The 27356-nt window shown below is 31.1% G+C and overlaps 4 protein-coding genes across 4 annotated transcripts; 2 read left to right on the plus strand and 2 right to left on the minus strand.

Moving 5' to 3' along the window:
- Positions 1–1361: 1361 nt before the first annotated feature.
- PGO_132550 (60S ribosomal protein L5) lies at positions 1362–3050 on the plus strand (the record flags this gene model as incomplete). The annotated part of the gene is made up of 3 exons (XM_028689771.1): positions 1362–1434; positions 2100–2887; positions 3015–3050. 3 exons carry the CDS (start codon positions 1362–1364, stop codon positions 3048–3050), a joined length of 897 nt encoding a protein of 298 aa, XP_028545572.1.
- Positions 3051–5702: 2652 nt separating this feature from the next.
- PGO_132560 (vacuolar protein sorting-associated protein 3) lies at positions 5703–10686 on the minus strand (the record flags this gene model as incomplete). The annotated part of the gene is made up of 3 exons (XM_028689772.1): positions 5703–5946; positions 6136–7455; positions 7670–10686. The coding sequence occupies 3 exons, from the start codon at positions 10684–10686 to the stop codon at positions 5703–5705; spliced, it is 4581 nt and encodes a 1526-aa protein (XP_028545573.1).
- Positions 10687–15471: 4785 nt separating this feature from the next.
- PGO_132570 (hypothetical protein, conserved) lies at positions 15472–20436 on the plus strand (the record flags this gene model as incomplete). Its single annotated transcript, XM_028689773.1, has 1 exon — positions 15472–20436. One exon carries the CDS (start codon positions 15472–15474, stop codon positions 20434–20436), a length of 4965 nt encoding a protein of 1654 aa, XP_028545574.1.
- Positions 20437–21832: 1396 nt separating this feature from the next.
- Positions 21833–24548, minus strand: PGO_132580 (calcium-dependent protein kinase; the record flags this gene model as incomplete). Its single annotated transcript, XM_028689774.1, has 9 exons — positions 21833–21870; positions 22099–22162; positions 22513–22575; positions 22788–22893; positions 23030–23094; positions 23254–23325; positions 23590–23646; positions 23944–24232; positions 24448–24548. 9 exons carry the CDS (start codon positions 24546–24548, stop codon positions 21833–21835), a joined length of 855 nt encoding a protein of 284 aa, XP_028545575.1.
- Between the last annotated feature and the right edge of the window lie 2808 nt (positions 24549–27356).

The raw sequence follows: 27356 nt of genomic DNA on the forward strand, positions 1-27356 counted from the left end.
TGGGGGTGGATAAATAAATTTATAGCCCCTAACAAGTCATAAAAAAAAGTTCTATAGCACAATCTTCCCACCTCATCACATTTTGGAGAAAATCTATTATCCCTCTCCTCCTAATAGCAAAAAAATGAGAAAAACTTACCCACTTCTCTTAAATATACTACACTTGTAATGTAACTGTATTATGAACAAAGCTACCCCACTATAACCACACGGGCTCATGAGATCTCACATGCCCAGGAGGGAATAACTAACGTATACACATATATGTTCTTGCAATATATATATATGTATACATATACAAATACATAACATTATGCAAATTGTCCCCTTGGATCGATGTTTAGCTTAAGGGTCCCCAAACGACTTGCGTAGGCATGCAGAGGGAGGAGGGGGTCGGTACGTCCACCAGAGGGTTACATTTAAAAGAACCATATGTAAAGAAAGCACAAGTTGCACAGTATATATATATATATATATATATATATCACTTCCGAATGAACAGCAGTGTACCGATATATACATACCTATATATGTACGTATTCATGTATGTATATTTATATATCACCTATATGCATATAAGTACATGCACCATATCGCGAATTTCCAGCACTTCATTTCTCAAGGTGAATTATAAATGTTGCCAATAAAAAATTTCCGTTTTCTTAAAATAATTATCCATGCCTACCAGCTATATTTTTTATACAGAAGGCCATAATGGTATGCTTTTTTTTTTATTTTTTATCACTCAAATTGAGTAGTGAAGGAAGAAAGCATAAAAAAACCATGCCAAGCAGAAAGTAGTAGTGCAATCTAATTAGTACATGTAACTGAGCACTCATCATTTTACTTATGTATTCTTGTACCCATATATGTTGAGTATTTTCGTCGAACGTTAAAATACGCTACTTTAATTTTAAAAGGGGTTTTAAAAAAAAAAAAAAAAAAAAAATTGTCATTAAACCGTTTTAACCACTAAGCTAGTTTTTATGACAATTTTTCGGATTTTATACGTTTTAGCTATATAGAAAAAAAAAAGAAAAGAAAAGAAAAACAGTTTTTTATATTTATATACGCTTTTATGTATACACGTTTATGTATACACGTTTATGTATATACTTTTATGTATACACGTTTATGTATATACTTTTATGTATACACGTTTATGTATATACGCTTATGTATATACTTTTATGTATATACTTTTATGTACATTTTTCTTTTCTTTTTTTTATGAACAACTCTTTTAATTCACCGCTTGAGATAAAACTGTTTTAAACCTTTTACTTACAATTAAGTTTAAAAACAGATAATTCCAATTAAATCCCCAAATAAGTAAAAATAATCCAAGCTAAAAGAAAAAAATGGCATATGTCAAGGTTGTGAAGAATAAAGCCTACTTTAAAAGGTATCAAGTGAAATATAGGAGAAGAAGAGGTACGTTTATTTCCTACTTGTTCCTTTAACTTTATGAAAAGCATTTGTATGAACCGCTTTGCATGAACCGCTTTGCATGAACCGCTTTGCATGAACCGCTTTGCATGAACAAATAATTTCCATATGCTTTTGGAGGATGTATAACGTGTGTATTATACATGCATACATTTTCCTAGGAGTAACTTCCACTCATTCGTGTCCCAACCCATTCATACCCTCCGTGCTTTAGTGTACATTTTGCTTTGTTTTTCGTACCCATTTTAAAATTTCCCCTAATATAAGATTCATTCCTTTCAAATGAAAGGAATTTTTCTTCTTTTTTTTTTACTCTATTATGCCTTAAATAAATGATTATGTTCATGATACCATAAAATTATGAGAAATATTTTATTATAGGCTAAAAAAAAAAAAAAAAAAAATTGTCACTGATAAAACGAGTTACGCATTAATCACAAGTTGCTGATTCACCTGACTTTGACACATTTACATAGTCATACTATATGTATTTTTTTTTTTTTTTTTTTTTTTTTTTTTTTTTACACACCACGTTGTATGGCATAATTGGTTTTATTTTTTTCTCCGTTTTGCCTGACTTGTTCATATTTTTTTTTTTTTTTTAAATTATATACAATGTCCTATTTTTTGAACATTTTTTCTGTACACAGAAGGGAAAACCGATTATAGAGCTAGAAAAGCACTAATATTGCAAGATAAGAACAAATACAATGCACAAAAATTGCGATTTGTTGTTAGAAAAACGAACTGTCAAATAATCTGCCAAATAGCTAGTGCACACATCGAAGGAGACAAAATATTAGCAGAGGCAAAATCGAAAGAATTAATCAGATATGGAATTCCAGTTGGGTTAAAAAATTACGCAGCTGCATATGCAACTGGGTTGTTATGTGCAAGAAGATATTTGAAGTCATTAAATTTAGATACACATTTTATAGGGGTAGAAAAGATAACAGAAGATATGAATGAGAACAATGATGAAAAGGATGATGATGATGAAGAAAGAAAACCTATAAAAGCCTTTTTAGATGTTGGTATAACAAGAACCACAACAGGAAATCGAGTTTTTGCAGCATTGAAAGGTGCATGCGACGGTGGTTTGAACATACCCCATGGCACCAATAGATTTCCAGGTTCAAAAAATGAATTTAACCCTGAACAATTGAGAAAAAATATTTTAGGTATACATGTAGCAGAATATATGAAAACATTACAGGAGGAGGATATGGATAAGTACAAAGCCCATTTCAATGATTATATAAAAAATAAAATTGATCCTAATAATATTGAACAAATGTATCTTACAGCTCATGAAAAAATTAGAAAAAATCCAGAAAAAATAGAAAAAAAGAAAGATAAAGTGAAGAAGTTTGTAGCTAAACATGAGAAACCAAAGAAACTTAACGCTAAGTTGAGGAAGAGACGTGTTAAGGAAAAGGTAAAACAAGAACGATCTAGAGAGAGAGGGAGAGAGATAAAATGGAGGAGGAGATAGGGGTAGTAGAGGGTGGCCCAATCGGCACAAAGTTTATTAGACACAGATAGATTTTTTGTCTCGTTAGAAGTTTGTCCAAAGGTGGATAGAAATCCCATCCAAATAAGCCGTCTTGTCGAATGTGCTAGCCATTTTTTCCTCCCTACATAATATATACACTTAGCGATAAAAAATTTTTTAATGATGAAAAAAACAGACCTGATTTGAAAAAAATTTGAGAATGATATTTCTACTTCTGAAAAAAATTTTTACGCATTTTATCATATTGTATATGTTATATTAGCCATACGTATGATGAGTAGTCTCACATTATCCGTGCATATCACTTTGCATTTATGCATTAGATCTGTAGTGGATCCGATTTGCATGAATCATTTCACATTTGAACCATATTATGTTATATATAATTCCTACATATGAGTATTTTTTTTTTTCTCTTTCTCTCCGCAGTTGTCCAAGTACGTAGAAAAGTTGCAATGAGCTCATGTTAGAGACTAAAAAACAGGTTGATATATCCAAGCTGAGTTGTGCGCAAAGGGTAAATTTTAGTTTTTTCCACGCGTATGAATAGTACATGAATTGATTAGCCAATATATATATATATATATATATATATATATGTATATGTATTGAGAAGAGGGGAAAATTCGATGAAGCAAAAAAGGGACCGAAAAGGTATATACACATATACGTGTTATATATATTTTGCATATAAAAGCACGCACTATACATATATGCGTGTTTGGTTCATAGCACTTGTACAGAACTACAACCGCATACCATTATAATTTATATGTGTGCATTGCCATATGTATATATTATGTACGTTCATATTTTTTTTTTTTTTTTTTTTTTTTTTTTTTGGCGAAATATTACAAATCTTTTATATTCCAACGATAAAGCGCCAAGAAAAAAAACCTGTACCATTTTTATAAAAAAGTTACGATTTAAATTTTTTTTAAAAAAAAAAAAAAAAGAAAAAAAAAAGAGGCTTTTTCGATAATAATATTGTTTTGTGTGTGATGTATATATATAATTAGCAGTTCATTGTGATCGATTCACACGATTTATATATTTATTCACTCCGCACTAATAAATGTTGTAGCATAAATTTTCATTTAATGATGACAAGTAATAATTTTGGGTAATTTACGTCTGAAAATGATTGATGAAAAAATTCCAGACTAGATCTGACAAATGAAAAATATGCACACAACATTATTAGAGCGAAAAAGAAAAAGTTCAAGAAGTGGTTTGCTCATGTCTTTTCGAAATATGTAAAAGAGAACTCCTTTTTTTTTTTTTTTTTTTTTTTGAAAACCCAGGGGGAAGAAGAGGAGGTTACAAATATATTCATGCATATTATATATAATGGTCAAGTCAAGTTATCCACCATCACAACCTTGATGAGATTTCTCTAAAACGTTTAAATAAAAAAAACGGTAATGGTTATTGATTTTCGGATGAAGTAGAAACCCAATGCGTTCCTATTCTTACTCTTATTATTTTATTCTATTATATTTTATTCTATAATATTCTACAATGTTTTACTATATTATATTCAGGTATATTCAATTATATACTTGTTGTTAAGCACCATTCAGTGAATATCAATTTTGTATAATCCCAAAAGATGAGAGAAAAAATGCCCATATAGCTTTTTTTCAGTTCTAAATCAGAGAAGCATAAAATAAAAAAGTATAGAAACTGCATTCGAAAATGCGCCTAACCCTCATCTATATAATATAAAAAAGGAACAATTATTTATGAAACTACTGTGAATTAATTTTTCTTAAATAATTCCTTATTTTTGTGTATGATGAGAAAAAAAAAAAAAAATTATTTAACTTTCGTTCTTCTGTATTTCACGAAATGATGATAATTTTTATTCTGACACGATAAGGAAAAAAAATGAAAAAAAATTACACAAATAAAAATGTTGTTTCTAAAAGAGGAGAATGGTAATTAGGCCATCGTCGTCCTGTATTAACACTGAGCCTGTGCATCAATTGGATTTCTTGATAAAATGGAAATGGAGAAACAAAAAAAAAAAAAAAAAAAAAAACTGAGCAATACATATATAACAGAACCAGAACAGCATGGAGTGTGTACATAAGATGGAGGAGCTCCACCTTTTTTATCTATTTTGTATACATTTTTACAAAAAAAAAAAGAAATAAAAAAACTTGGCAAATATATGGAACAGTAAGGATAGTATACATAAAATGGAAGGGGCTCCCCATTTTTATACGTATTTACAACCTATTTTTAGTAAAAAAAAAAAAAAAAAAAAATATCATAAATTAGGGACAAAAATACAAATTTATGTTTTAGTGTGTGTATTTGTTCTATTCGTTAAATTTCTTTTTTCCAGTAAGAAATTTCAACATGATATGTTTATTTAACATCATTTCAGAGGTATATTGGTTGCACTGAATTCTGGTGTTACAAGTAAAATTTTAACTAACATATGCTGAAAGAGATATATTAAATTGTTCATATGATTAATCAACTTATGTGAAGTGTGGAGGTTAATTTTTTTTTTTTTTTTTTTTTTTTTTTTTGCTACATGTGAATTTTTTTACAAATATGTTTACACACATACGTAACTAATTAAATATGCCAAGTTTTTAATTTTAAAAAATACATTTTATTTAAATGAATACTTTTTTTTTTTTTTTTTTTTTTTTTTCTTCTTCACATGTTCATATCATCCGTACTCGCTTTTCTCTTCCACATCTTGGACATAGTGAAAACATCATTTATGTATCTCCTCATCATACTGCTCTAAGCATTGCATATGTGTTACAACTTTTTCTGAAAAATAAGCAAACCGTTTCTCAACAATTGATCCATTACAAACTTTACAAATTCTGGAAAGAGGTGCGAAAGAAAAAATTGGGTAAAAAAGGATATACATAAATGTATGGGGATAAGGGTAATCGACATCATATTGTGGTTCATAGAACAGAGACAAGTGTAGGGATCGAGAAATATACACACTGATTCGAGGAACCAGTTAATGGGAATGCTGATGCAAAAAAAAAAATAGAAGCAAACATGGAGGTGTCAAAAATAAAAAGAAACTCCCCACATGTGTGCAAAAAGTTCCTTATCGTTTTTCTCCATAAGGTTAAAAAGAATGGGTTCTATTTTTTTATCACTGCTGATGCATGGGAGTTTATACTTACATCTTATCCCTGATGAGGATTCGGTTCTCCTTCCCCTTAATAAGCTCATATGACCGATTCAAAAAATTAGACTTTAACAAGTTGTGATAAATCTGTAAATTCATGTACAGATTAATCTTCTTCTTCAAATTGAAACTGACAAAATGGATGAGTATGTCTGTAAGTTTCCACTCCTTTGGAATGATGTTAAGTATGTGAATATTTTCAAAGTCTGTATGATTTGCATATTTGTTTAGTATATACATCATGCATTGTTGGTACATTTCCTTCGTCTCCTGATCATTCTCTGATTCATTATGCTTATCCATAAGTACGATAATAAGTAGGAAAAAAAATCCGCAAGATCTACTTTTGAAACTTCTATAAACATCAAAGTAGTTCAAAATGTCCACATTTATATTTCTGTGTTTGTTGCTTAGAGCTTGTTCTATTTCTTCCTTTTTAATATCATCATTCTTAAATTGTTTTTTCTTGTTAAGACAATTTTTTTTGGAGGAAGGGCCTTCCTTTTTGTGAGTCATCATCATTGTCTTATTTTTATTCTTCTTCTTTTGAATCCGATCCTGCTTTCTCAACATCTTAGATTTTATTTTCACATTCGTTACATCGTCCTCATTATCACTGCTAGATGTAAATACAATATCAGAATCTGTAGTCATTTTTCCAAAAGAACTGATGGAATTATCAGATGTGCTGGCATCATTACAGGAATTCTCAGAACCGTTGTAATACATGTCAGTTAAATTATCAGAACTTGAATCTTCCTTTTCATGTTCAATTAGATCTAACATAAAATCAAATTCTTTCTCTTTTCGAATTCGTTCTTCATTCTGGTTATTCGATTCACTATTTATTGGTGATTTTTTTTCATCTCCCATTTTTGTTAATATACTTTTGTGCATAGTTGCATATGCATATTTATGATATTCTTTCAATATTCCATCAATAAATGCATCGTTAAGTTTTTTCTTTTTTTTCTCCATGCTCATTCTTTCCTTTTTCCTCATTTGGCTAGCTTGGCCAACTTCTCTGATTTGGCGGAGCCGTTCCTTATTTCCATCTTCGACTTCTCCCTTTTCTCCTTTTAGAAGCACGTCAGATGTGAAATGGACATTAGGTTCATCTAGATCTACATACTTACGCATCTGTTTAAATAGTTCCTCATAGGTATCCTTGTCGTTCTTGTATAAGCTTCGAAACAGTTCTTCATATTTTTCTTTACTCATTTTTTTTACAGATTCCTTCAGTAGAAAGTTATGGTAAAGACAATACTTCTCACACATGATGATGTTTTGTTGTGCTAGAATGGATAAGCTTTCACTGTACAGAGGGAGTAGAACAGAGGGATTGGAGAAGAAAAAAAAAAAAAAAAAAAAAAAAATGAATCTACCTTTATATATATATATATATATATATATATATATTTACATTTATATGGACATAAGGGTGTCGTGATTTATACTGACAAGAGAAACATGTTTGCCATAAGGGCCATCTTTTGATGCCTCCATATAACAAGAAGAAATAAACTTACTAATGCTTGTCCATACGTCCATAAAACAACGCTTTTACAAGAGTAAATTGCGAATGAGGAATAATCCGAATCAGGTATGGAATATCTAGGGGATAACTAGCACGCAAAAATTGTAAAATTTTTTTTTGCCTGACTTGTTCAGGCTTTTCCACGTCGTTCAGGTAAAACTGAACTAAAGTTGTATTAACATTTTTATTAAATTTGTCATATTTCAAATAAATGAGGACATATTTCTGCATGTAATTTTTTATATTTATATGAAATTTCTGCTTTTGCATATTTTTAAAAATGTCTAAAATTTCCTCTGGTTTTAATAGAAAATTTTTATTTATAATAAAATCGAAAAATGCATTTTCATTAAATTGAATAAGGAAAGGAAAAGAATTTTCAAAAAGTTTTTTTATTTCACTTTTTTCTATGTTAATCATATGTACATTACCATTTAGGACGATTAAAATGTTGTATATTTCTTTTAACAATGAATGAAAAGGGGTTCCTTTTTCAGCATTTTTGGAAAATTTCTGTTTTTTGAAAAATTCCATCCAACATTTATTTTCAACCCTCAATTTCTCTGACTCTAAAAAATGAGTACACTTTTCTGTATTTTCTTCATCAATGGTTATTTTTTTTACACTGTCCTTTTCGGAAAAATTTTCCTGAGAATTTGTCTCTTCTACCTGATCATTCAGCTTTGCATTGTAAAAATGCAAAAACATAGAACACATCTCGATGGCCCTTTCAAAACGCTTCATTCGTATATATATCAACATAGTCTCTACAAATTTTAAATGTTTTTTTAAAAATTTGATACATTCATCCACATTGATATGTAAATTCCTAGTTTCAGAAATAAAGTGGAAAAAATTTGGCCACTGATTTATGACCATTATTTTTATTAACAAATTGTCTATAATGTCAAGGATATTTTTCATCGTTCTTATTCTATTTACACCATTTTCGTACGTATTCGTGTCGCTACCTTCTGATAATACATTCCCTATTTCTGTTATTTGATTATATTCTTCATATAAGCCCATGACCATTCCGTTTTCTTCATGAATAAATTCATTTCTTTTCATAAGCAAATATTTAATTAAACAATTATTTGCAATGTATTGAAGTTTTTTTTTCTCTTTTTCCTTCTCTTTCATACAGTACATACTGTCAGCTGCATACTTTCCTATCTCCTTATTCTGTAAAGTTCGTTTATCACTCCACTCTGAGCTGTACTTCATCTCAATCAGATCTTTCACACTGCATCTGGGTGGCAAGAATGATCTAAACGCTTTACTTATCATTTCCTGTGATTCATTTGTGTTCTCTTCTTGGGGGAATTCTTTTTTCTGAGAACTCCTATGCGACTTTACGTATAACTCTTCTTCGTTTTTTTCCTCCTCCTTCTGATTTTGCTTCTGATCCTGATTCTGGTTCAGATTCTGGTTCAGATTCTGCTTCCGATCCTGCTTCTTCTTGTTGTTGTTCTTCTCCTCCTCCTCCTCTTCATGCAAAAGGTACTCTTCCCAAAAGGTCAAAAGAAATCGCAGGTTTACGGGAACCCTTTCGAAATGCATGAACGATAAGGCAAATTGGGCATTCGTAAACAGATGGTACGCACATGCTTTGTTATAATCATTAAGTGTGGTGTCTCTCTCTGCTTCATTTTCAAAAATATAATTTTCAATCAGCAGGAACCCTTTTTCTATTTTGTTTTGTTGAATGCATTTCGGTAGATATTCAAATAGCTCCTGGCATCTAATAAGCTTTACACATTTCTTGTTGAAGAAACAGATGTAATTTTTTAATAAATGATTTTCACCTGACTTGTTCATATATTTTGCACCCTCCATTTTTGCCATCCATTCGGATTGCCACACTTTCATCTCTGGATGCTGTAGAATTTCTGTTGTCTCATTCACGTCACGTCCATGTGGAACTGGATTAGAAAAATTGGTTTCAGAGAATATGCCCTGGGAAGTGTATCCATTTGTCGAAGTATCCTGTGTGAAACCTCCATTAGGACAATCTCCACTTGTGTAATCTCCTCCCTTTGCACAATCATCAGCAGAATGTCCCTCGTTATCTGCACTTTCCTTATCCAGAAGAAAAATGGGCAAAAGAAAAGAACTGCTGACATCACTGTAGTTAACTATTAGATCTACGTAATCATTCATGGATATTGATTGCACATGCTGTTGATTATTAACATTGTAAATGTTTACAACTGCCTTTGCATTCATAGAACACAAAAAGAATCTAAATGAAAGGAGGTGTACAACCTTATCTACAAGAGTAATGGTATTTTTTCTGGATGGCATAGAAGTTTCAACATCATAAAAAACTCCAATATTCAAATCACATACAATAAAAATTTCATTTAAATTAATCAGCGTTACATGTTTGTATGTCTGTTCATATTCATGACTATAAAGAAGAATTTTTTCATTTTTATTTAATCGATATAGATAGTAGTTCTTCTGAATTGTAAGAAAAAGTGAATCATTTATCCATAAAAATGATGTTATATATTCTGCAAATGCAATTTCTTTTCCCATTTTATATTTTCCATTTTCTAAATAATAAAATAAAATTTTTTTTTTTTTCATACTGTACACTAATAAATCAGATTTATTTTTCTCATTCATCGTGCATATATTAGCATCTTTACATATTAAACTTAAATTCTCCAGTAAATAATTCTTACAACAATATACTCCATCATTTACTTGAACTATCATTAAGGATTCATTCTCTAACAAAATTATTTTTTCCACTTTTTGATTCTTCTTCACTGTGTACTCCTCCACCTTTCTTATTTCCAAATTCACCTCATTACTACTGACACGCCCTCTTTCACTACCAATGCCAATGCCACCTACTTCTTTCCCTTCTTTACCAATATGATATTTTAATACTCGTCCATCTGTAGTACCAAAATATAATTCATTGTTCAGTGCACATGCATAATTCACATCTTCGTTCAGTTCTACCTCCAAGTGATCCTCCCTAAAAAGATCCATTTTACGCAAGTAGTGATATGACTAATTTTCTCTTCTCCACAATTCGAGGGGAAGGGAACAACTGAACGAGTGAACACATGAGAGAAGGGAACGTGGGAAGAATGTCGCTTAAGCCAACCATTCACGTGGCAACGAAAAAAAAATTAACAGCCTAGAAGCAGCAAAGCTGGAAAGCTGGAAAGCTGGAAAGCGGTAAAATGATAATACAAAAAAATAAAATAAAATAATAAAAAAAAAAAAAAAAAATGGCTAAAATAAAAGAAAAGAAAAAAAAAAAAAATGGCTAAAAAAAACGGGGAAAAAAAAAAAAAATCTAAATATTAGGGTGCAAAAAAAATGTATTCTCATATTCATGCTTTCGAAATGTCAAGAGAGGAAAACCCCACAACGATATGTTCCAAAAATTGCGAATAAAAATTGAGAGGATCTCCAAGAATGTGAAGAACAAATTTTAAGTAAAAAAAAAAAAAAAAAAAAAAAATATACAGGAACTTGTAAAATGATATTTTATTTTTTTTTTTTTTATTATTTTTTAAAAACTCCACCCCAGGTGATAGATGCCTTTCAAAATTTCTACACGATCCGTGCCGAGGAAGAAGCGTGGAGACGTGGACATCAAAGGTAGCATCGGCACTGAATTGGAACTGAATCGGCACTGAATCGGCACTGAATTGACACTGCATGGGTGCAGAGTCATGGCCATTCCCGTCTAGTCCTCCTGTGTATAGGTCGAATTAAACATATTGCACATTCATATATCAGCCATTTGAGAACAATATATAAAAACCGAGGGGGAAAGAATAAAATGGCACCCAAGATTCTACAGTTTATTTTGCTTTACACAAAAAATTTCAAAGTAAAATTATAATTTCAAAAAAGGTATAATTGGGAAGAGAGTCATGCACATTGCAACACACAAAAGAATAGAGACGCAAAAATAATGTAACGGGTATGCCATACCTATATCTCCACCACCATACATACGTACATACACACACACACACACACACACACACACCAACATAACCCTAATTTGACATCATCTGCTTGTTTTATTTTTTTCAGATGGTGATAAATGCACCCCTTTATTATTTTCTTATTCGTTTGTAGTGAAAGTTCTCGTGGATTCACATCGAATGGTAACGAGTTATGCAACCTCACAAGGGGTCCCACATATATATATACACACATACATATGTATAAATATATATATATATATATATATATATATATATATATATATATATATATGCATATGTAGCCCCATTTGTGTATACATTTCCACATAGAGATAAAGTAGACAAACAGCACGTATACAACTACGTGTGCATGAAATCTTACTAAACTGCAATTCATATCCATTTACATTTTACAATTTTTTCATTGTTTTTTTTTTTTCGTAGACATGACATGGCACATCACAATTCGAAATAGACTATGTGTTGAGGTAACTTCAACAAAATTGTGTGCTGTATCTGCCTCTAGTTATTTCTTCTCCCTCGTTTTGCTACTCCTTTTGTTTATTCTTTTTTTTTTTTTTTTTTTTTTTATGTTTAATTTGTTGTTAATTATTCTTAGCTATTTTTAACCATTTTTAGTTACTTTTAATGATTAACTATTTTTTTACCATTTTTTGCAATTTTTAAAACAACTTTTTGCAATTTTTAAAACAACTTTTTGCAATTTTTAAAACAACTTTTTGCAATTTTTGGTTTTTTTTTTTTTTTTTTACTTTTCCACATTTGCAATAAATATAACTTTCTTCTCGTTCATTCAACATAAAGCAACCTTTTTCATTTTTTATATACCCTACACTTTTGAAAAGAGGAAAAAAAAAAAAAAGAAAAAAAAAATGAAGAGTCGTAATTCTCAGCACAAATGCAACCGCAAGAATAAATAAATGAATAAATAAAATGAAAAAATAAAATGAAAAAATTGCAAACTAGGGCGAGCATCAAATGAGCCATAAATCCCATCACAGTTGGTATATTGTGGCACCCTAAGTATGCACGGGGATACAGCATGTAGGAACAAACATCCCGTTGCTGCTATATGTTTGTATGTATATGTATATGTATGCATATATAATATGTTTACATGGTTATAACTTTGCACGTGTTTGTACATACGTGTAGCTCTTTTTCAAACTATATGCATATGCTGCCGGGCACTTGGGAGAGGTGCAAAATAAAAAAAAAAAAAAGGGCAAGTGAAAGAAAAAGATGTCGAGATAACTCAGATGACATTTACATCCCGTTTTGTTACGCGGCAAAAAAGGAGTAAAATAAAACATTTGCTTGAATTTACCATCATGTTTAATATATATTAGGTATATGTATGTAGGTATGAAGTACATATGCCTGTATCGATTTATATAAATATATATATAAATATATATATAAATATATATATATATATATATATATATATATATATATATGTATATATATTAACACCAACTGGGACACACAAAAAGGGGAACAAAATTTACGTGAATATTTATATGCTGTGCGTCACCATCACAAGGCAACGCCGCATGTATGTATTTATGTATTTATTTATATATAGGTATTTATTTATGTATTTATTTATGTATAATTTATATATAGGTATTTATTTATGTATTTATTTATGTATTTATTTATGTATTGGTGGATGGTATGCATCTGCGACAACATTGAAGTGCCACATATACAATGAATATATAACTTAAAATTGCGACACTCGAGATCAACAATTGTGGAAGAATTTTTTCCCCTCTCCCCACCCTCTATCCTAACTACATTGTTCTTCATAATTCTTATTTTTCCAAAAAAAAAAAAAAAAAAAAAAAAAAAAAAAAAATGAAGTTCTCCCCCAATATCAAAGAAAAAAAATTGTATGTCATCATATCCACATCGGATTTGTTATATGTATAAGTATATAGCAAAGTGTCAGATTTGAAAATTTTCACCTATTCACATTTTCACCATTTCACAGTTTTTTTTTTTTTTTTTTCCCCTTAGAGTTTGTTTTAAATAAAATCAACTCGCTTTTTTTTTTTTTTTTTCCTCTTTTTTTTTTTTTTTTTATTTCATTCGACAACATAAAAAAAAAGAGGAAAAGCAAAGAAGCAAAAAGTAATAAAGCAAGGCATAATAGAAAAGGAGCAAATCACAAAGGCTGGCACAAAAATATTACACAAAGTAACCTCGTCGAATTGCAATTTTTCTTAATTTTACCAATTTGCCTTATTATGTACGACAAAAAGGGTAAAGAAATGCCCTACTTGCCTATGATCATATATATATATATAAACCTACATGTACCTATCTACATTTATACATATGTTTATATGAATATACATTTATACACGCTTATGAATGCGTATACTTATACATTTATATCGACATATACACATACATACGTAGGTATATATCTATTGCACTGTTTCATACCCTCTGCACATGCATTTACATACATCCTGTATAAGTATGAGGCTTTTCACAACCCCCGTTACAAAAAAGTAAAGTGTGAGTCAATCATCTCTTTAATTTTATTTTTTTCTCCATTTTGTTTTATTCTTTCACTTCTTCAATATCTTTTCATTTTTACATTTTTCATATCCATTTATATGTACATTTTGTGAAAGGTCCCCAAAAAAAAAAAAAAAAAAAAAATTAAAAAAAAGGAGAATAAAAAAAAAAAAAAAAAAAAAAAACAAAGCATGAGAAAGGAGAAAAGATACATGAAGTAATGGAATGTATGACTAAGTAAGTTAATCGTTCACACGCAAAGATATAGAGATAGAGAGAGAAGGGATGGCCACCGTTGTGTTACTCGCGCGTGAAAAAAAGTACTGTACATGCGTATACTTTTATATGAGCACTGCTATATATATATTTATATATATATGTATATATATGTATATACCTACCTGAACACCTACTATCCCCTAAGAACCCTACACCATCTTGAAATTAATTGTGCTATTCTAGAGAAATACGCGTAGATTTTGCAATCAACTTATACACCATATTTGCATATAACTTCCACCAGCACTCGCACTTATCCACGTATAAACGAGACGAAGAAAGAGAAAAGAGCTCTAGAAGATATAGAAGCGTTTATGCATGCACGTGTGTACATATATATGTAGATAGGAAGAGAGATGTGCTAAAATTAATCATCCCTGAGGGAGTATAGGGATTCGAACATGAACAGTAGATATACATATATATATATATATATATATATATATATATATATATATATATATATATATATACATGTATATATCGCACCTCTTTGTGTATGTAAAAAACGAATAGAAAGAAAAGAAAAGGCACATGACTCTGCGCCCAGTAAATTGAAGCTATATATATATATATATATATGTACCTGCTGAGACATACAAATTGCAATTATTTATTTTTAAGAAATAGTTGTTTTTATTTTTAAAGATCACGTTGCTCACCAATTATATATGGGAGGGGTGGGTACACGTGATGGCACGACATAAATGATTCTATTGGGATTGGTTAAGTGTTTATAGAATTTTTTTTTTTTTTATTTTCCCACCATTTCTGCCATTTTGAAGTTTATCTACATTTTTCATCTGAACATTTGTACCTGCGTGTTACCTCTAAGTCGATTCAAAGTGCAAGCATAAACGTACCACACACACACAGGTCGTGGCTTTCAATCGTCGTGGATTCATCATTTCACAGTTTTGAAGCTGTAAAAGTGAAAAGTTATATTGACAATCCGCGAACCAACTATCCCGTTTATGAACACGTGGCAAAAATGAGCTACAGAAGTTCTGATATGAAACAACAAAATAAAAATAAATATAAGTTTCCCTTGTTCTTCTACAAAAATAAATATTCAAGTGCTAAGCAAAGTGCTGATCAAGGAATCAATCAGATAAATAATACTCCAGATGATTACTCCAACCAACACACAGGTGATAAGGTTTCAACAGTTTTTCAAAACAATATAAATAAAAATAATTCATCCACTTACAATAGCAATTCGAACATGCACTACAAGAGAAGAAGAAACTTTAGTGGGGTTGGAAGTGGCGTGGCAAACGAAAGGGAAAATGGAAAAGAAAACGGAAAAGAAAATGGAAAAGAAAACGGAAAAGAAAACGGAAAAGAAAATGGAAAAGAAAACGGAAAAGAAAACGGAAAAGAAAACGGAAAAGAAAACGGAAAAGAAAATGGAAAGAATAGATCCAATATGACTAGTTATAATGACAGTATGTACCATTTTGAAAAAGAGAAAAGTGTGAATGCAGAAATATCTGAAACAGGAGGAGATATCCATAACTCATATCGTGTGGAAAATGGAGATAGAAATAACAGGAGCGATAGTGTTCATAATGCAATCAGAAGTGGAATTAAAAGTACAAACATCAACAAAAACCCGAGGAATGCAAATAGAAACGCAGGAAATGTGAATAAAAATGCAGGAAGTGTGAACAACATGAGTTGGAACACGAACAACAGTGGTGGAAACACGAACAACAGTGGTGGAAACACGAACAACAGTGGTGGAAACACAAACAACAGTGGTAGGAATCTGAAAGGGAGTGTAAGTGGCTACAATCATGGGAAATTTAACAGCAGTAAAAATTCATATAACTTTCACGCAAAAAAAGAGGGAAAACAGAATTATGAGAATTATTTAAGTGGTATGCAAGACGGCGCAAACGGTGCAAACGGTGCAAGCGGGGCAAACGGGGCAGGCGGAACAAACAGCGCACACGGATCAAATGCCACCAATCATAATAACACCATGAATCACAGAAATAAGAATTACAAGAATTACAATTTAGAAAATAATAGAGATAATTACCTAAATGTGAGCAATCCAAAAAATATGAATCGATATTATGATGGTGATGATAGTGCACCCTACGTGAACATTTCAGAACAGAAGAAGATTAATTATTTCACCACTTCTGGAAATAATAACAGAAGTAGTGGTGGTACCTACCATCAAGGGGGCCGGGGTCCCAATACAAACACACACAATAATGCTGCTGATCATGTGAATGTACAGAACAACAACCAGATGCGGAGATTTGACAACAACAATTCCATTGATCACATGAAAAGAGAAGATGTAGAATCAAAGAAAAGTGCATTACAAAATACGACAATTTTGAATAACGAAAAAAATAATACTGTTCTAAATATTATGAATGGAGGGAAAAGTAATGGAGAACTGGAAAAGGTAAAAACTAGGTATGCAAAGAAAGAACATGTATATGAGGAAGAGGTAGAGAGGGGAGAAGAAGAAGAAGAAGAAGAATATGGAGAAGACGGTGGTGATGACTATGATGATGATGAAGAAGAAGAGGAATGCTGCTATGAGGAAGTATCACGACAACATAACGAACAGGAGCAGCAGCAGCAGCAGCAGGAGGAGGGAGAGAAGAGAAAGAAGAAGATTAATGATGTAAATAGTTCGTATATGAAAAATTCACAAACGGTTGCTGGTGGAAGAACAAGTAACTATAGTGACAGCTGCAACAGAAGTAGAAGGGAGATCGATACGACGAAGAATGAGGCACAAATTTTTAAACACACACTCAGTGATGATGTGAATGTTCCCGCTGGTGGAAGAGAGGAACGAACAAAAGAATTGGTAACCAGAAGGAATAGACAAAATGACGATTATGATTATGATGATGATTATGATGAAAATTATGATGAAGATTATGATGAAGATTATGATGGAGGTTATGATAACAGTGGCAAAAATGTCATTTATGACGATGGCAAAGTTAATGATGATGGCTGTGATCACATAAAATCAAGGGAGGAAAACAACCCTACAAGCAGCAGCGTGAATAATAAAAATTTAAACACATGCAATGGAAGCGCTTATAACATATCATACATGTTTATATATCAGTATTACTATGTGTTACATACAAAGAAGGAGATGATGCACAATTTTTATGCTGAGAATGCCATATTGATGGTAAGTTTTAATTATCAAAATTGGAAAAACAAGAACAGGAGTGATGACAATAATGGTGGCAATGATAACAGACGTGGAATTGGAGAGAAGACTACTCCATGTGAGATGGATACACGGTGCGAGCCGACTAACCAAATTGGAGATGCTGGGAATAATGCCAAGTTGTCTAGAGCAATGGGTTCTTCGAACCTTGAGGAAAGCACAGATGAAGAACAAAACATGGAGGCAGATAGATTTTTTAATCTTGGTCAAATTAATATTGAGGGCTGTGAACGAAGCATTAACATGATAAAAATGAAAAATAGAGAAATGATTGCAGAATATTATCACCAATTAGAAGTAAAGGAATGCACAGTTCATATAAATTCAATCGAAGTTGTAAATTTGCATGATGAAATATATATGTATATATATGGAAAAATAAAAAAAAGCAAAACTACTAATGTGTATTATTATTTTGTGCAGAATATACATCTTCACAAATACACAATGTATCAGTATTATGTAGATGTCGATTTTATACACTACTACTATCACCACATCATAGACTCAGATACAGATGCAATGATGAATCAAGAAAGTGAAAAAAAAAAAAAAATAAATATCAACGAGAACATTTCAGATTTGAAAAGAAAAGATAATATTATAAAGAAGCAGAAAAAAAGTAAGAAAATAAATACAAATCTCAATCCTACCATTGTAGACAAAACGGAATGTGTTGTCAATGTTAAAGCCCCATATGTTGCAACCTCTAGAAATGGTTCCTACTCCAAGGAGCATGTTCCAGTTCTAGATGGAAAAAATGGAATGTATAACCAAATGGCTAGTGAACAAAATAAAGAAACAGAGAAAAAAACAGAACATGTTACTACTTCCTCAAGGGAGGGTGGGGAAAAAAAAAAAAAAAACAGCACAGATGATGGCAAAGTCAAATTATTCACCACCAGTAAACAACATGAAGTGAATTACACAAGAGGAAGAAGATCATCCTACACTACCATAGCAAAGCAGTACTTGGTAAGAGATGAGGAAACGGGGTGTGCCAATTTGCCTCTGTATGACAATGCAGAAGTGGAAGGGGAGGAAGATTTAGAAGTATATGAAGAAGAAGACATTGAAGCATTCGAAGATGTTGAAGCGAACGAAGATGCTGAAGCGTATGAAGAAGAAGAAGAGGATATCGAGGTGTATGAAGAAGATGTAGAGGAAGAGACAGAAGCAGATGTGGAAATGGCAAAATTAAATAGAGAAAGAGAACGAAGAGTAAAAAAAGGTGATAAAAAATTCACGTATCTGAAAAGTGATGAAATGAGCTTACTGAAAAGAAAAGATGAAAATTATAAATTGGAAAAGAAGGAGATTAAGAATCACGTATTGCCATCTGTAGAAAATGGTACTATGAAAAAATGCGAGAAAGGAAAAAATGAAAATGAAGAAAATACAACAAATGGTACTAGTAGTAATACTTTGACAAAGGGCATAGGAAAAGGTGTTAATCCAAAGAACGTGATAAACAGCAAATCATTGAACACCATATATCCAGATTACAATGATGCAGATGGAAGTAGAGGAGATAAGCTTAAAGAAAAGACACTTGTCACTCAAGCTGGAAGTGCTATTAATAACGCTGGTGTAACTTCTTCTGTGATGAACTCATGTAATAACGTGAATAATTCTGAAAAAAATAGCAGCGTGAAGGCAATCGAGGAAAAGACAAAACATGAAAAGGAGGGAAATATGACAATGCCAAGGGCGAATTCTATTAAAAATGGAGCAGTAGAACCCGAGAAATTTTCCCATGGAAAGAAAGAAACTTTAACGAAATCATTCTCAGTGACAGATTCCAAAACAGAAAAAAAAAATAAAAACGATAAGGCGTGGAATGTCGAAAGTGAAGGAGGAAAATGTCCACAAATGGAAACAATTTTAAAAGAAGAAAAAAATATGAATGAAAATGCAAAGAAAAAGAAAAAAGAAAAAAGTACCAAGGTGGATCCAAATAGCTGGGTTTTTAGAGTTATGAAAAATAATCAAAATGAAAGTACAAAAGATAAGTTAAATAAAAATGGTAGCACCAAGAAATTTGAAGAATCGATGGGAAAAAGAAAGGAGAAATCATCTGGTCAGCACAAACATAATGAGGTGGCCTCCAAATATGGTGAAAGAACGAAGCAAGGAGAAAAGACAAAACAGAGCCGAGAAGAAGAAGTAGAAGAAGACGAAGAAGAAAATGAAGATGATGCCCATTTAGAAGACGAAGAAGAAATCAATGTGAATGATAAAAAAATCATTATTCATAATATACACAAAAGCATGGATAAAAAAAAAATTAACGATTGCATAATTGACCGACTTAAGAATTACAATGACGGGCATGCAGTACAGATAGATATATATCAAAGATCATTTAAAAAAAATTTCCCCAATTCTTTTAGTTATGCGAATTATGAAAAGGCAAAAACATCTGAGTACTATTCATATGCCATTGCTGAATTGGACTGTCGTCAGAGCCAACAACTTTTGTTAGATCTAGGTTTGTATTGTAATGGTATAAAATTGAATATTGAAAATTTTAAGGAAAAAAGAAAGATAATTGATATATCTTCTAAGAGGTATAACAAAAAATTTACACCCTTTGGCAATGCCACTCTTGACATTCCAAAATCCAAGGAAGACCGATTTAGAAATTCCTTTTTTCGAGGACCCACAACAACGGTCACTGCTTTCGGTGCGGCTCAGTTTAGAAGCAAAAGGAACAACATTTTTGTCAAATGAGAGAAGAAAGGAAGGGGAGGGGGGAGGAACCCATATGTGTTGCGAATAATTTGCAAATAGAATATATCTAGTAAGACAGCCGATAGAAATTATTATTAAAAGTAAGTATGCATGCCGTTTAACATGTTTTCCCCGTTTTACTTCCCTATCCATTTTACCTCTTTTTCAAAAATGTGAAAAAAAGTAGTAATTAATTAGAAAAGCCAAGAACAACAAGGACGACAAGGAAGACAAGGACGAGAAGGACGACAAGGACGAGAAAAACGACAAGGACGAGAAAAACGACAAGGACGAGAAGGACGAGGACGAGAAAAACGACAAGGACGAGAAGGACGAGGACGAGAAAAACGAGAAGCAAAATGGCTGAGCTTTTTTTATTTTTCTTTTAAATTAAATATTAAGAATTTTATGATTAAACAAATATTCTTTCCATATTGATCTTTTTCCCGTCTGTGCAGGAAAAAGGTGTTCGTTCACACATGCATGTAAATAATGTGTGCTATAAAATGTAAATGGGGTACATATACGATACACCACACGTATATGTATACGTATATATGATATGTGCATATGTATGTTCGTATGTATGTTTCTTATGCATGTTTCTTATGCATGTCTTATGCATGTTTCTTATGCATGTTTCTTATGCATGTTTCTTATGCATGTTTCTTATGCATGTTTCTTATGCATGTTTCTTATGCATATTTTGTGTTCTTTCGTGTACATATCATTTTGCTGGACAAACAATTTTAGCGGCTTTTTTTTTTTTTTTTTTTTTTCCATCTCTTCTTTAATTATGAATAAAACATTAAAAAAAAAAAAAAAAGAACAAAAGAAAAAATTGGTAAAACTGAAAAGATTAAACAAATGAATGGTGGGGAGTACGCAGTGGAGGAGGCGGGGGCTCTTCGTGATTTCGGTCATATGAATGAGAAACAACAACAAAAAAAAAAAAAAAAAAAAAAAAAAAAAAGCCAAACAAAAAACAAAGCAGAAAAACGAAACAACAATGTAACGTTAGCAAAGTCTGCACTAAAATGGCAAAATGCTTGCATTCCGCTGAACAGCAAAAGATTTTTTTTTTTTTTTTTGTGTGTGTGTGTGTGTACTGTATTTATGTATGATGCTTTGTACGTTCATAAAAATTTAATCACGAGGAGATTGCATATATGGGTACACGCACGTAGGAAATCCTAGCTGTTACAATGAAAAAAATAAAATAATGGACACACACATTTCGACATGATATGAGAAATGCGAAAAAAAACAAAAAAAAACAGTATATATATATATATATATATATATATATATATATATATATCAACTCTTCTCAGTTGTAAGTGCGAACGGTGATATATAAATATGGTACATTCAATGACACGTTTCAATGGGTTACTTATTCCACTTGAGACTTGATCCATGGGTGATTGAGAGCTGGAAGAGAGTCGAGGGATACGGGGGCAGACGTAATTTTAGTTATTCTAGATTGTTACAATGTTTTGTTAGCATGACTTTCTGGATTATTTCATTATATTTGATTATTTATTTTATTTTCTCTCTCTTTTTATATGCACGAAATAATGTGTAAACAACTCCTTATACACACGAATAAGCTACATTTTTAAAAAAAATAAATTTATATTTTAGCACTCACTCACTAACCTTGACACGCCGTAAGTCTTTTCTTTTCATTTCTCTCCAACAGTTTTTTTAAAAAATCCAAGGCCTTCAAAAAAGTGGAAAACAAAAATGGAAAAGCTGAGTGCAAGATTATTTTCATACGTATGAAATATGAACACCGTAAATTGACAACATCGAAAAAAATATGTCACAGTGAAACCCCTATGTTGAAAAGGGGCCTGGCTCATGTTGCAATTCGGGCAGCCATCAGCACACAACTAGAAAACTACAAAACTACACAACTACAAATGCACATGCCCACAAACAGGGATTTCAATCCATCTGGCCTTGCAGATGAAAAAGACTTCAATTGAAACAGTCAACAAATCAGTTATTTGGTCTTTTTTTTTTTTTTTTTTTTTTTCTGTTTCTTTTTTTCCCTCTCTACATAATAACCTCGACGGAAAGGGAGGAAAATTCTTTGCCCTTCCAATTTATATTTTTGTTCAGAATTTCATCCTTTGTAATGAGAGAAAAAAAAAAAAGAAAAAAAAAGGAGATATAAGGATATGTGGAATTTGAAATACCGTTATACATTTTAACCTTCATCCATTATTGTGCTCATGTGTTAATTTCTGTTGTCAATATTTATATTTTCACATTTTGGCTACTTTTTTCCTCTTTACACACTTTAGCTATATTTTTTTTTTTTTTTTTTTTTTTTTTGTTACCACAACTTTTGGTGTGTTTTTTCCCTCAAATGGATATTTTCCTGTTAACATAAAAAAAACCATGACTCCCAGAGCCCATATATCTGATGATATTGTGTACTTTTTTCTATATAAGAAGGAAAAAAGGAAGAATAAAAATTTTGAAATGTATAGTCGAGTGAGTACATACATACAGAAGAATCTGCACGTGCATAATATTTCGTATTATTGTATCTATTGTGTGCACTTTTTTCATTTTTTACCTGATCAGTTCAGGCGAAATGTAATGGGGAGAACCACACAATTCGGTCAAGTATTCACAGTTCATCTGTAAGGGGGAAAAAAAAAAAAAGGTGAGAAGAGTTGGGTATTTTTTTTTTTTTTTTTTTTTAAATGTTATAATTATTTAACAACCGACGTTCTTATTTATGTTCACACGGATGCTTTAACTTTTTGTGTCCTCACTCGATTGCAACCACTTACTCACCTTTTTGGCCATTCCGAAATCTATCAATTTAATACTTTTCGTGTTTTTATTTTTAAAGAGGAAATTTTCGGCCTGCAAATGTGTAGTGGTGGGATGACGGAGTGATATACATAATATTTCGTGAATTGTGTTCATTTTGTCGTTTTGTTGTTCTGCTGTTCTGCTGTTCTGCTGTTCTGTTTTTTCTTTTTCTCTATCTCTTTTTCTTCCTTTTTCTTTCGAATTAATCCATAGGTGAGAAAAAAAAAAAAAAAAAAGTACCACAAGATAAATGCAACTCAATCGTTGTCTTCATCATCTGATTCATCCTTTTCTCCTCACTCTCCTTTGTCTTACCTTTATGTCTCGATGAATTATGTTCTTTGAATGTAAATATTCCAACGCACAGCAAATCTGGACGGAGATGGGCGTAAAGTCAAGTGGAAGTTGAGTAAGGTGAAAATGTAAAATTAAAAGAAAAAGGAGGAAATATAGGAAATATGGGAAAAATGCACATGGAAGATTATTCAAAAATAAATGAGTAAGATGGAAATACAACATTTGCGATGGGATGAAAGTATATATATATATATGTGTGTGTGTGTGCTTATTTGTGCTATTTTATTTTCTTGTTTGTTTGGTTTCTACATAGAAGAGGGAAATTATAAAAATATAAAAAAGCATGTGGAAAAAAAGTACTGACGGTGCTACCTGTCTAACAATATAAGCTGATTCACTTTCCAAAAGACATTTATTTTTTATAACTTTGTAAAATAACTCCCCTCCATCACATTTCTCCAATATTATATAAAATTTATTTTTATCTTCAAAGAAATCCTTAAATTTAATTATATTTTCATGGCTCATCACTGATAAGTATTTTATTTCATTCTTTACCATTTTTTCAAAACTTAAGTTTTTCTTGAGCTTTTTCTTTTTCTTTATTATCTTCACGGCGTACACTTCTTTCGTTTGCTTGTTGATGCATTCTCGTACGATCCTGGAGATGGGGAATTTGATAAAGATGGACAATGTATCTATCGACAATCTCTTAAGCACATACATAGATACATACAAATGTATGCTGCTGTGTGCATTGGTGTGTGAATTAAAGTGCTAATTGTTATGTAGATCGATGGGGTAAAACTTCACATGCACAAATATGTAATATAATAAGTACACATAATATACAATCACATATATAATTATATATACCCAAATGATCCACAGCCCAAAACTTTTCCAAACTTATACTCGCTCTTTTTCTTTTCTGCATTGTTGTAATGTTTTAGCAGCTTATTTATAGCATTCCCCATTGTTCTTCATAATACATGTCAATGAGCCTTTTCAAATTCACAGGTAAAAAAAAAAAAAAAAAAAAAAAAAAAAAAGCCACTCACATGTATATATATGCATATATGTTCGTATTATATATATGTTGTCATAGGCACTTTTAGAACAACAGAACGTGTTTCTATCCCTTAAAATAATTCTATTCTTCGTGTTCATTAGGAATTTAAAAAATTTGAAATGACAAAAAAAAAAAAAAAAAAAAAAAAAATCATTATCCATAAGAATACATGGTTTCCTTTCTCGTTTTTTTATATAAAACAACTTAGTTTTTTTTTCGAGAAGATGTTTTGCAGCTTAGTTTTTTAGTGAGAGAATGCACCGTGCTGATGATGTTGCGAACAGTTGGAAACAGGAATGGAAAATGATAATATGGAGGTGTGACGAAAAGACTGCTACTTGAGGTGGAGACGACAAGCACATAAACCCGATGTGGTATCGAGAAAAGTGGTTCCACATAAATTTGACCACAAAGGGTTTGCGATAAAGGGTAGGTATATGTATATGTGCATACTTGTATGTATGGATGGATGTACATATATAAGCTCATATATGCATGTGTATATATACGTATCATCAATAATCATTCAATAGCATTTGGAAACTTTTTAAAAAAAAAAAAAAAAAAAAAAACTCTTGGGCACACACGCGTCAACAATCATGTTACATGTGCATGTGAAGTGTTGTGGGTGTAGAATTTCCACTCTCTTACGCTTAAATGTTACGTTAGAAAAAAAAAAATAAAACAAAATGAAGCGAAGTGAAACAAAATTAGGTGACGTGAAACAAAATAAAATTATCTAAACTGCGTTCACGTGTGGAGGAAGTAGTCTGAACTGTTCTACCATCACTTGACGTCTTGGAATAAAATACACTTAACAGTGGAACTACACTGACAAGACGTGTTCTCAAATGTATATTTTATGTTTGCTCTTCTAAGTGAATTTTTTTTTTTTTTTTTTTTTTTTTTATCTCTGTATACATGTGCTTATCCACAAGGATAGTTTGTATATAACCTCTCTATTTTGCATACATGCATATTGATCAAGTATGTGTATATATATATATATATATATATATATATATATATATATATATATATATATATATATATATATATATATATTTGTCGTATATATAAATGTTCTTGTGCAAAAAAATGTAACTCTTTAATGGATGAGACAAATCCAGGGATGTCATATTCGAGTTGTGTGCACTCATTACATGATCATGTATATTCGTATGAACGTTCATACATTTATGTAAAATATTATGTACAATATTCTATATTTATGTATTTTTTTTTTATTTTTTTTATTTTTTTTCCAAATATGGATGTACATGCTCAATATAGCTGGCACTCTACATCACTACACAGCATTCACATTTGAAAAACAAAGGAACAAGAAAAAGAATATAGTACCCTTGTAATTTACAGAATGGGGGAAAGAAAAGAAAAAATTCATACATGGAAAAGTAAGGAGATAGGTTGGTAGGTTGTGGAATATAAGTTCTTTTTTGAAGGCATAAATTGTGGTATAAGAAAATAAACTAGCGGAATCGTAAAAAAAAAAAAAAAAAAAAAAAACAGTTGTGTTTAAAAGAAATCGCAAAATAGGTCATTCTTATATTTATATCCTCTACCTATCCCTTTCTATACATATATATATGTTTATATTTTTTTTTTTGGGGTTTGATGCATTTATCTCCCACTTTGCAACTGTAACATAAACTTGCACCACATCACAAATTGGAGCTCTTATAGAATACACGCAACATACCTAATTATAGCACCACGTATGACAAGGAACAATAAAAAAAAAAAAAATAATAAATATATATATCCAACACTTGTATTATGGAAGGAATTCTACTTCTTCCCACCCTGATATATATATATATATATATATACATAAGAACACATGAAAGAGGTTATTATACGAATATTATATATATGCATACATTAGTTACCCATCACAGGCAGCGCAAAACAAAGTTGAAACATTTTGTAGAATGAATTTTTCAATTTTTCAATTTTTCAATTTTTCAATTTAAAAAAAAAAAAAAAAAATATTTCGAATTACACACAAGCATGAATAAGCATAAAGATATACTCACTCTTCAAAAATTTTTTAAGCAGTCATATTTTATATATGTAGACCTCGTTTAAAAAGAATTTTTTTTTGATTTTTTTTATATCCCCTTTTATCATTTTAGAGAGAGGATGAGGAGGAAGCAAAGCAAAAACTGGGGGAGAGTGAATTTCATCCCATTCCTCTCCTGTCTGTTATCTTGCGTGTCTCGTGGCGTCTGCCACATTTGTATGGCTGCACAAATATGGCTGCAAAAAAATGACTGCACAAATATGACTGCAAAAAAATGACTGCACAAGTATGGCTGCATATATTTATTTATATATGCAATATCCAAAGCGATAAGAAAAAGAAGCGTGATGCTCAATAGAACGTGCCCAAACACGTGTGAATGAACCAGTAGAATAATACACATCTTCCTAGAGTTTGTGTCATATCACACAATGAGATAAATGAATCCATAGAACGGTAAACGAACTTTCTAATGATCCCCTAGTTCTTTCAACTCTCATTTTAAAGTAACAGTTACACATAAAAAAAAAAAAATAAATAAATAAGTAAAATAAAAATAAAACACATCCCATGAATACATAGATTTTTGCGTACAACTGTTGGATAAATTAAAAATAGTTTCAAGTTAAAACAGATAGAAAAAAAAAAAAAAAGAAAAAAAAAGAGAGA

Source organism: Plasmodium gonderi (genome assembly GCF_002157705.1).
Source record: "Plasmodium gonderi DNA, contig: Chr13, whole genome shotgun sequence".
Classification (NCBI taxonomy): domain Eukaryota; phylum Apicomplexa; class Aconoidasida; order Haemosporida; family Plasmodiidae; genus Plasmodium; species Plasmodium gonderi.